At 40.4% G+C, this 12,222-nt stretch overlaps 1 protein-coding gene across 1 annotated transcript in view; it reads right to left on the reverse strand.

Annotated features, from left to right (window-relative positions):
• Positions 1-12,222, reverse strand: part of LOC149440067 (ATP-dependent chromatin remodeler CHD7-like) — a 156,812-nt gene that overhangs the window by 112,304 nt on the left and 32,286 nt on the right. Inside the window, exon 3 of the mRNA XM_089658980.1 lies at positions 182-582. Coding sequence (XP_089515106.1) covers positions 182-582 — 401 coding nt within the window. The remainder of the gene's footprint in view (positions 1-181; positions 583-12,222) is intronic.

Raw genomic sequence — 12,222 nt, forward strand, 5'->3', positions numbered from 1 at the left:
TTAGGAATCATAGCTCCTACAAGTCACATAGCATAAAAAAAAAAAAGCAAAAGACCTAATGCACTCCTTAGCTGTTTGCATTTTGAACAATTACCCAGCCAATATTTGTGGCGAACTCCGCACAGTAAAGCATTGTTGATCCAAAGTTGCTTTTATTTCAAACAAACTAACATATGCTTACCTTGTCTTTTTGCTGGTCTTGGGTTTGGGAGTTTTCACCTTTTTCTCTTTTGGCTCTTTGGGAGTTTTAGGCTGTTTTGGAGCCTTAGGTTCCTTGGGCTCTTTCTTTGCTTTCGGCTCTTTTGGCTCCTTGGGCTCTTTTTTAACCTTAGGCTTTTTCTTCTTCTTTCCATCTGGTGCTCCCTCCATGGAAAGATCTGGATTTTCACCGGGAAAACCTTCCTGACCAAAGTTAGCATTATCCGCAGTAATGTGGTTGTTTTTTTTCTTCCTCTTCTTTTGTGGTGGTGGAGACTGCATTGATGGCAAAAAATCTTCAGTGTTCAATAAAGGGGCATTGGGACCACCAAGTCGAGTCATATCCGGCACAGGTTTATCAAGAAAAGGTTCCGATGGGGAATGCTGGAATATAAAAATTGCATTTGATGAAGGGATGAGAAAACCACTGCATTATTCCTTTATAAAAAGATATATACATATGCAAAAAACTGTTGAAGTTAATATTTGCCATTGTAACAAATGCTATATCTTTGGGCTAGCTGTTGACCCATAGACAATTAAACTTATGAAGTTTGTTTTTCCAGTGTCAAGATTAATTTAGCCAAACATTCTGTCTTCTTAAAACGGCAGCATTTTGGCTAAGTGTAAAGTGTACGTAAACCGTAAATCACATTCTCTTATTTGCTAGCTTTTGGTTAGGTCAGATATATTATAAAGTGTCTTGATTTATCTGTCCAAATAATAAAAAAAAGAAAAGAAAATGTTGATCCTGACAGAAATCCAGTGAGATTTTAACTTGCTCTGCAAATCTCAAGCAGTGCCATCAGCCCCTCCCAGATCACCTCTACACTATAGAATACCTACCCCCTATGTTATGACGAGGAGAAGAGGGGAGGTTTACCTGTCATAGGGTGACAATGCTGCTCTTCAACAGGAAAGAAACAAAAAAAAAAAAACCTACAAAGTGAAATTTAAAAGGGGAAAAAAATCTGGAAAAAACCAAAAACAATGCATCCACCACATATAAGGACTGGTAAGCTGCAATATATTCAATTCTTATTCCTTTGTTTAGATACTTTACTACACTGTGGTGTAACCTGGTAAGTCAAGAATTCCAGCAAGTGATTAACAAACTGAACCAGTGTGAACAGCAAAATTATAATTTTCAGTGCACATCTCAACTCCTTCAAGGCACTATTTTATACATCTAAGAGACTGTACATTATTTTTAAAGCCATACTGGATAGACCCGTTTTATCTGAGGCTTCTTAAATCTTTTCTATAAACGAGCCATAGAAGCAAATTTGACAAGTTACACAATACTGGACCCATTACACCAATGGCAGGACCAATACAGAAGCTGCCCGGTCTGTCCTCATAAACCCCATCCCTTTGTAGCCAGTTGCAGCAAGATGTTATTCTGTTGTTGGCACGAACATTGCTGAATTTCAAATCAACAACGATTGAGTGACATCTCACTGTTACAGAGAAAGTAATTCTACAAGAACAAAAACTGTGAGCCTATTAGAAATCCTACTGGCAATTACTACTGACCAATAGAAGGATTTATAGCAGCAGTCACCGGTCTGACATCAACCTTAATGCTCTGAGAATCACTTGTCATTTATTAAATGTTTATTTGTAAAACAAATAGATAGTATACACATACATACATGCAATACCAAAACAAACACACATGCACCACATTCTGTACAATATGGTCCATACACCAAAGACTGGCAAGCTCCCATCTATCAAGAGATATTTACTGTAGTGTGCACAAAATGACAATAAGTTTTCAATTCTAAATACAGTGAGCGCACACCAACCAACTAGCACTGTTCAGTCATTTACAAATAATTCTGATGAGAAGACAAGTGTTTGCTAACTTAAAGTCAGCAATGTTTGGTAGACCAGTAACGCCTCATATCTTATAGGAAAAGCTGTTTCTGTAAACATTTATCAGAGAACAGATGGTCGGCCATGGTCACACGGAAAAAAAAAAAAAAAAAAACTTCCCTACACAATATATAGACTTGTCAACTGCCTAAGCAGTATGCTTCATTTGAGTTGGAACAGATTTAAACATCACTTGCAAAAAAAATTCACACAGTCCAAGTGTGGGGGCGCAATGTAAAGTTCAGAGAATTTACAGCATGCAGGGAATTTCTTGCAATGGTTCTTTTACTGTCCATACGAAGAGTGTTTATTATGTGCACAAAATGCTCGAGTTGGGTGCAACAGCTCCAGCAGGTAGTAGCAATCACTAACAGAAACGCCAGCAACAACAGAAGGTGATCCAAGACAAAAAGGCAAGAGACAAATCAATTTAATGGTTCACGCAAAAAAATCAACCGCGTTTCAGGGGCCACTGTTCATCAGGGCTTAGGATTTAGTCAGAACTTGAATGGATGCCAGAAAGACCTTTTTGCATATTAAATCTGTATAGGAATCTGTACAGAAACATTACTGGATCAGAAGAGTTAATCAGCTATGCTAAAGCCTGAAGCCAAGATGGTGCTTATCCTTGTGAAACAAGAAAAGCAGATGCAGAACAGTGACTAAGTGATTAGTACTGCCTGGCAGCACTAAGGTGGTGGGTTCAAATCCCAACCACGGCACTACCTACTGTGACAGTGTGGCGATCTGTCATGATGTTGAAAGGTTATTTCACCCAGGATTCTCAACAAGGCAGGTTGAGGGGCTCCAGGGTAAGTGTTTGATACAGAGGAAAGTGGCTTTTCACTTTCCTCATTTGTTTGTAAAGTCCATTTTGGGACCTGGAGCCTGGAGATTTCAAAGCTATTTGGGAGGGATGAAATCTCCAATCCTGGGACCAGGTTTTGGGAATGGCCAGGACACTGATTGCACAGGTGTGTGCAGGCCTTTTCATAGAGGCCTAACCATGATTCTGGGCTCCACCCTGGCACACAGGAGTCAGGAGGGCTCCACCCTGGCAGACAGGAGGGCTTCACCAAGGAGAGGTGGAAGTCAGAGTAGCTGTGTGCAAAACGCCATTTTGGAAAGTGTCTGCAGGAGACAGACATACAACTGTGTACAAGCCAGGAGGCTGAATATTGTTCGTGTGTGATGGTGGATACCCCTGCGTGGAAGCTTTATGGATCTTTTTCTTTAAATAAAAAGTGGGCTAAAAAGGCCTTAAAAAAGAAAGCGAGTTGCTGTGTGCGTTTAAAAAGCTCTACCCTTTGAAGCGAGTTCCCACACTACCTAGAGTTTGCATATGTTCCCCCTGTGCAGGTTTCCTCCAGGTACTCCAGCTTCCTTCCATACTTCAAAAGACATGCTCGTAAGTTATTTGGATCCTGTCTAAATTGGCCCTAGTATGTGTAATAATGTATGTGAGGTAGGGCAGATAAGCGAAGCTTCCACTTTTGGGTGGAACTCAGCATTAATGCTGGAACCTTTTGCAGGAATAGCAATGTAAAAATAAGTGCCTATGTGCTCTGCACAAGCTCAGTTGCTCTCTATTTTTAGGAACTGTGCCGCAAATGTAGAGGCTGACCTGCTGACAGCCTAAAGATTTACTGCTGCTCACTGGCTCTGGGCTTCAGCAAAATGGTAGCCTCCAGCAAGAAGAAACAGGAGCAATGCTGGAGGCAATTTACAGCACACACTAATTTTGGTTGCATAATCAATAATGAGGAATGTATGTTACTTGATAAAGAACATTTTTGTTATGGGTGACGTTCCACTTTATAACACTGAAACACAAGCCCTGTGCTTGCTGGAAATACATTATCAATCCAGTCAACTACCTGGTTATCATATCATATAAGAGGGCTCTTTATGACGATGAATGGGATATTATGAGAAAAAAAACTGTGGCACCCGATGGCTTTTCCGGAAGCTTTAGTGACACATTTACAAATACTAAATAAAGACTGCCATGTAAATACTTTTATACTTTCATCTCAATATTTACATTAGACAAACAGAAAGGGATCAAAACAGGCTTAGCATGCTTTCACAGAAAGTCAGGATAACCTTTAGCAATGCAGGTTACCTTCATGACTTCTGTAGAATACTGTTTATTAAGATTTTACAAAGTATATCATCTCCTTTTGGGTACAATCCTGGACAATTAAATAGCTTAATAATTTCTATGTACCGTTTCTTAACCAAGAACTGAAGTCCTGGAACAATTCAAGATGTACACAATGTATCTCCTCACTAGAGCTGCTATTTTTGTTTCTCTATGAGGGGGCCCAGGAGTGAGAATCGCTTCCTTTCCATTCAGGTTTGAACAGCTGTTTCATCAGGAAATCATTTTCTAGCTTTCCTCCTTGTAGTCTGCCGCCTGCTACTCTGAAAACGCCTGCCCCAGATGAAGACGTCTTTAGGCGTTCCCTCTATGTGAGGTCAGTGTAAAGCCCAGTACAGCTCTGCTCTAACTTTTCTATGGCTTCTAAAAGCAGCGTTATTTCCATAGAACTCCATTAAGCTGCTCATACATTATACAATCTTCTCTTTCAATTTCTTTTAGATTTACCTTCAATTATGTAGTGCAAGGACCTGCATGATTGCATACAATTTTAAACTGTTTAGATTTGACCTCATATTATATGGTTTTGGTAAATCTAAAGGAAAAGTTGTACAAAAAATTATATAAAGTATGGCCAGCCTTGCAGTTTTAGTGTAATGAAGAAGCTGGGAGGAGCTGCCAATATGCGAATTATACAAATCTAAACCACATGCGCAGAATAATTTGATTTGATGCCTGTCCTGCTTTAGGATGGCTGGGTTCAGCGGGAGGCATGCTGTGTCTGTGCCCACCACTGACTGCTAGGCTGAGAAGTAATGGGGGCTTTTTTTTTTTAATATTTCCCCCCAAAAAGCATCTCTTCAAAGAAATGGCTGGGTTTTTTCTTTATGTCTTTACAGTTCGCTGCAATGCAAATAGCGATTAGTGGGGTAGTAAAAAAAATCCCAACTCCATACAGATCAACACCATTTAATCCAGTTACGTGTTCCTTAAAATATTGTTACATATACTTAAGCCAGCCATGCATGGCTCGAACGTCCGGTGATTCCAGCTCAGACAAAATTAGAGATGTGAGGTACCCTGTCAGTGGTACCTGGCTTGACAAAAGTCAATTGTTCATTTGAGTTTTATCCACAGAGCTGGGTGGAAAATCCAATTAGATGCAGTCACTGTTTGTGTATTCAGACAGTCAAAACTACCAGAATACTATAGCCAACAGGGGATCAGTGGTCTCCAAACTGCAGCCCTTTGCTTGCCTAGGGGCACTATTCCATCCACTGACACTAGCCAAAAGGACATAATTCCCCATCACTGACCCCAACAATGGGGTACTATTCCTCCTACTGACACTAAATGATCAGAGCAGAAATGATAGGGCCCCATCATTGGTTTCAAAGGAAGGAATTCTGACCCATTGTTGGTGTCATTGGGAGCAATGACACTAACAATGGGGCACAACTCTTTCCTTTGACACCAATAGGGCACTATTCCTCACAATGACCCCAAAGATGGGGCATGGTTTACCCCCACTGATGCCAGGACATGATCTACTCTCACTGACTTCAATCCAGCCCTCCTAAAGTCTGAAGGATAGTAAACTGGCCTTTGTTTGGAAAGTTTGGAGACTCCTGACATGGATGAAAGAATCTAATAGATTTTTCCTGTTTAGGATTTCCACTTGTTCAGAAAATGGGCTGCATGAGAGAAAGGGTTAAAACCAAATTTTTAGACCCGTGTTCATTGTGAAGATTTACAGCAAAAAGTCACAATTGGAATTAAAGGGAAAAGCTGACCTTGTCCTCTCCCACCTTGTCCATGGGATTGTTTATCACACTAAAAGCCCAGCATGTAAGATTCAAAAAGGTGGCACGGTCAATCTTGATTTATACATAAATAGTCACAATTTGTACAATTTGTCACAATCTTTGCAACAGCTGATCATCTCGATAAGCAGCTTTCACTAGAAGTAACCTGTTTATAAATGGTTTTCACCACATGCTCAGCCTAAATCAGAAAAGGTTTGTGACAGGATTTCATTAAAGAGGTGGTGTCAGAAATATAAGCACTCTGTTGCCAACTTGGTCATTCTGACCTGTGCATCAGAAATCTTTGTCAATAGGGCTAGATAATAAAATGACTGTCACTTAAAATGTGAATTAACCATATCCCTGTACCTTAAGTTAGGAAATGCTCTCCTGCGGCCTGTACCACTGATGAACAGACATGCAGAAGCCGCCACTTCTTCAGAAACTCACACTTCCAGGAGTGTTGATCTCCTTAACCCCTACTGAATTCAGCTTGTTTCTCCCACAAACCCCCTATGACCCTACTCTGTCCTGTAGTGATGCAACAGAGGGGAGAACCACTAAGCACTGTGAGGGACCAGGAGAGCCACACTCCTGAAGTGGCGACTTGTAACAAAGTTTTACTCAGAGACGTAGGAAGAATTTACATTTTACTTTACATTTTCTTTTTCACTACCGAGTCCCTTTACCAAAGCATACATTCAGTTACAAAGAAGTACCCATCTCATCTTCCTGTTACAAAAAAATAAAGGTTGCTGCTGTATTAATATAGTGGTACATACTGATAAAAATGGCCTTCATTAAGCTGATTTTTTCACATGCAGTGGAAAAAAAAAAAAAAAAAGGATTGCAATGACAGTTCCCCCATTTGTATTATGGCAGGCTGAGTAAAGCTTATTAACACACACATTTTAGTTAAAATGCGCTACATCAGGGTTCGACAAATGCCAGGGGCCATATCGCCATGGCGACTAGTAATTGCGTCCTGGCGCCTGGGTTCAAACACTGCCTCCCATTAACTTCAATTCAAAAAACACCTCCCATTGACTTCAATGCAAAAAAACTCCTTTCAATAGCAATCCTATGTGAACACTTATCTCCGCATGCTACCCTATCATTTGCGAGTCTGGAACGCACCACCACAAATTCGCACAGGACCCTTTTTGTAATGGCACTCAAATGCATGTAGATCACATCTGTGTGAAATCTCAATAGGAACACAATATCCAGCCTGTCATGCATCACTCATCTGAGTTTGAAAACGCATCCAGAATTGCATGTGTGCACACCACTGTGATCCATTTACTCCTGGGCATTTTGGGATCATGGCAAAATCACTGATTGCAAAACGCAGGTTCAGGTGCCATTATTGTCAATGGCACCTAAAATGTGGTGCGGTCTTGCCGTGTCGCATAGCAAATCGTATCGCGTGAAGCTGGGCACCCAAAAGTTGCCTTGCCCCAGGTGCCAACAACCCACATCATGAAAAAAAAAATGGCTCCTAACTTTAAGTTTAGCTGGCTCCTAGATTCAGGACTTTTTGAACAGCACTGTACCCGTAACGCACCAAAAACATGGAGATGTTTAAAAGGGCCACAATATCATCGAGTCAGGTCTACATTTCAGAATACAGATGTATGCTATTATATACACCTCATTCAGAGCATTCAAACACCTCTGATCTTCCCAGTCTACCATTCTCTCTAAAAATGACATCACACCCATAATGCCACTGTACAAAATCGGATGTTAAATTTCTAGCTGTGCACAAAACTTGCATATGATAGTGAATACATTTTTTGCTGTAGTACATGATCAAGATGACCTGCGAGTTTATAAACTTTATGTTGAAAAATCACTCTGCTTATTTTGCTTTGAAATAAATTCAAGCAGTTTCCCGTAGATCAAGACCAAAACCACAATAGGCTTTAACAGTGTACTAGAACCCTGCAAATTACACAGCGCATGCTTCCAGGATGTAGCAAACTGGACCTATTATGTAAAGATAGCAGGATGAGGATTTAATCCAATGAGAGATACAAAGGTAAAACTAGGGAAAGGGCAGAGTGTTTTCAATCCGGCTTATGCCCAAGTAACCCTACTTAACCCTTCCTCACCTATCTAGATTTTGAACGGGTAATGCCATGACAGCTAGAGGCACATTCTCTGAGAAGAAAGCTTCTACTTATTGACCATTTCCTCACATCGCACCTGTGTTTGCTGCTGGTTAAATCTTTCCAGTGGAAGCCTACAGTGGATTATTTGAAGCACTAGCACTTTCAGTGAGGTATCCCTGCAAGTGCATCATTAATATTTCAGTTCACAAGCCAGCTCGTGGGGAGAGAAGAGAAGGCAACTGGAGTACACTCTAAATATCTAATATCTGAAAATAAGATCAGACACAGAGGAGCTTTCCGTCCTATCTACTTACAAAGCTGTATTTTAAGGCCACGTTTTGCTAAATAATACGCCTGTGGTCTTATTCAACAACCTGAGCATTTCGGAAAACCATACTTACCAATCATCTTTCAATGGCCTGACTGTTCTAGAATGATGAAAAAGAAACAATCTGCCTTGGATTACTGCACTTTCTGCATAGTCATTGTGCTTTGTAACTCCTTAGTTTCACATCAGTACTGTGCAAAGGTTTTAGGCAGGTGTGAAAAAATGCTGTAAAATTAGGAATACTTTCAGAAATAGAAGTGTTAAGTTATTTTTTATTACCAAAATGGAAAGTAAATGAACAGAAGAGCAATCCAAATCATATCAATACTTTGTGTGACCACCCTTTGCCTTCAAAGCCACATCCATTCTTCTAGCAAGACTTGCAAACAGTTTTTGAAGGAACTCGGCAGGTAGGTTGTTCCAAACATCTTGGAGAACTAACCACAGATCTTCTGTGGATGTAGGCTGCCTCAAATCCTTCCATCTCTGTGTAATCCCAGACAGACTGCACGATGTTGAGATCAGGGCTCTGTGGGTGCCAAACCACCACTTCGAGGACTGTTTCATCTTCTTTACACTGAAGATAGTTTAGTCACATTGGCTGCATGTTTGGGACTGGTTGTCCAGCTGCAGAATGAATTTGGGGCCAATCGAACACCTCACTGATGGTATGGCATGATGGATAAGCATCTGCCTTTATCTCTCAGCATCAAGGACACCATTTCTCCTGACCAAATCTTCAACTCCACTTGCAGAAATGCAACCCCATAATTCCAAGGAACCTCAACCACGCTTCACTGTTGCCTGCAGACATTCAATAGGCTCCATGCACACTGGGCGTATTAACGCTGATAATGTTAGCTGTGTAAAGTTATGTTAAAAACATGCATTTGTCAGCGTTTTTCGTGTTTGTGTTTTTTTCCACCCAAAACAAATTTTTTTTGCTCAAAAAGTCCAAAAAACGCCAGTTTGACGCATTTTACTGCATTTTTCAGCGTTAGAGTATTTTTACAGCTAACAAACGCCTCTACAAACCCACTAGTTGTGGGAGATTTTTACTGCCAAAAAAAACACTGGATTACAGTCTATGTATGCATGGACACATAGGATAACATGCTTGGGAGTTTGCTGGCTGTAGAAAAAAAAATGCCAAAAGCCAAAAACAGCCACTGTAAAAACATACAGACTGCATGAGGACTTATTGTATGCCTCTCCAGCCCTTCAGTAAACAAACTGCCTCCTGCTACAGCCAAATATTTTACATCGTTACACTGGTCCAGCTTGGACCAATGTAACTATGTATATACTAATGCCTGGCCAATGCCCTCGGAAGCTGAATATCACTGATGTAGACACTGCTACTCCAGCAATCTCCACTAGTTTTCGAGTCCCATGTTGAGTGGACGGCCTGATGCACTGTGAACAGGAGGTCAGCAGCTTGGCTGGGCACCAGAGAATGTTTTGCATTTTCTGAATTAATGCAAAGCATTCTCTGATTGGTCAAGGAGGAGCAGTGATGTTACACTCTCCACTTCGTCCAATCATTTGCATTCACTGAGAAAAGGAAAAGCTTTCTCTGAATGGTGACCGTGCTGACAGGCCGACCCTCTGATATCACAATGCAGCAGGCCAGCCACTCAACACAGGACCTGGAAGCTAGTGGAGTATCTTCCTCGGGTATTGACCAGGTATGGTATATACATATTTACATTGGTGGAAGGCAGACTAATATAACCAAGTATATAACTGCCATGAATGAAATTCTTCTTTAAATGCCATCATTGTGGAGATACTTTTGTTTTTTTTCCATCTATGAATCTGCTCCGTGATAACACAGTACAATAGACTCTATATAGGACTCCAAACAAATCTATGAATCAGTTGGTGAATGGGAAAGAAAACCTAAATTTATCTCCACAACATTACATGTTTAACAAGACAAATATGAAGATCACTCAGGAAAACTGGCAAGGCATTTTGGCAGGCATCTCTCAGCTCATTTGATGAACCAATGAATCAAAACGCTCTAGAAAATTGAAAGCATCTCAGGCTTCATGAAGAAAAAGGAAATCTTCATGTTTGTGTTACAACTGGCATTACAGAACATGTTTGCAGGATAATGATGGTATAAAATGACCCAGAAGGTACAGAAAAAGGTCTGCACTCCCACGTCCACCAAAGAAGTGCAAGCAAGATGTGACAACTCCCAAGATGTTGAAAACCGCTTGTCCATTAAATTTCCACAATATATCTTTATTTTTCATGCATCATTAGTTTATACCTTCATCTCCTTTGTATAAAGAATCACACAGTCAACATGGGAAAAAAAAAAGTCTACAAAATTATTAGCAATATTATAACAAGTTATTTGCAAGTACAGCAAGAAACCTGAGTAGCAATCAGGTTACATGTAATTGATGGCCACACACCTTGTAATATTTGGGAAATTTTAATCCCATCAGCTTTCAGTCACAAAAAATACCACAAGGATCAAGGCAAACCCATCAACAATATTTTTTTTTCCAAAATTGCTTTTTCAATGCATTGGAACAAACAAAACTTTGGTTACTGGTTGCTTTTCTGTGTGTTTTATGATTTTTGTGATCGTAAAATTGGTTGAAAAAGGCTGCAATTGCCTGAAAGCTGGGTAAAGCCAGGCCTACATGGGTGATCAATTCTCTCTGTAGCACAGAGACTTAGGCACCATTTACATAGGCGTGACATGCTGCGTCACTTTGCGCTTTTCTTATGCAACAGCATAGGGCAGCCCATTTACTTTAGTGGGCTGCCATACACACGACATAAGCGCCAAAGTAGCTCCATCACCTTTTTTTCCCAGTGACTCCGATGCTTGTTTCAGTGCACTTTTTGCATGTTTTATCACGCAACCGTTACCTGTGTTTGGAGTGCTATTAAAAATACATAGCGCCGCAAGGTTGATGGTGCAGTTTTTGCACATTTCCAGGAACGCGTGCAGCAACATGAGTTTCTGGTTGCGTTCCAGGAGAGTGAAGATTTTGAATGTGGCCTTACTAACCCAATGGAACAGGCAGATCTTTCACCATGAATAATGTGACATGTATGAGCATCAGACATTCCTGGCATAAAAAAAAAAATGTGAGTATGGACTGTATAACTTGCAAGTACGCAACACAAGCAGGCAGCATGGCATTTGTGAGTATATACGCAAATATACTGAAATCAGGGTTTTTTTCTCATACCAATTTTTTACTCTCTCACTGATCAATTAACAGCACATGTTTACATGTCTGTGTGTACAGCCACATTGAGAACAATGGGCTGCATTTAGATCAGTGTAAAAAAAATAAAATAAAAACCACTTGCATGCCTGAAAACTGACCTTTTTCAGGCAGCAGTATACAGGAGGCTTTATTAGGTTTCCATTGAGAGAAAAAGAAAAAAAAAAACAAAAACACAACACACACAGCTGCATATTTACTAACATGATGGAAAATATGAGCAACAAGAACTTCTGATGCTGAAGAGCTCATTATCGCCATCTAGTGAACATGACTGAGTCTCTCAAGTGTCACAAGAAGCATATGAAACAATTACATTACTTCCAACTACCAAGCTGTGTGTTGTCACACTGGAGAAAAAGAAAAAAAAAAAAAAGACCCATATACAGAAAAATGGGGCAGCACTGAGCTATTCTGAGTAAAAGCAGTCTCTGTCCAGCCTCACACAGTATGAATACCACATGCAGCTCCCCTTCTCCTTCATATTTAACTGCTCCCTGCATACTCTGACACTTTCTTCATCTGGGGC

Source organism: Staurois parvus, unplaced genomic scaffold (genome assembly GCF_062004578.1).
Source record: "Staurois parvus isolate SC_StPar_1 unplaced genomic scaffold, SC_StPar_1.0 ptg001119l, whole genome shotgun sequence".
NCBI lineage: Eukaryota > Metazoa > Chordata > Amphibia > Anura > Ranidae > Staurois > Staurois parvus.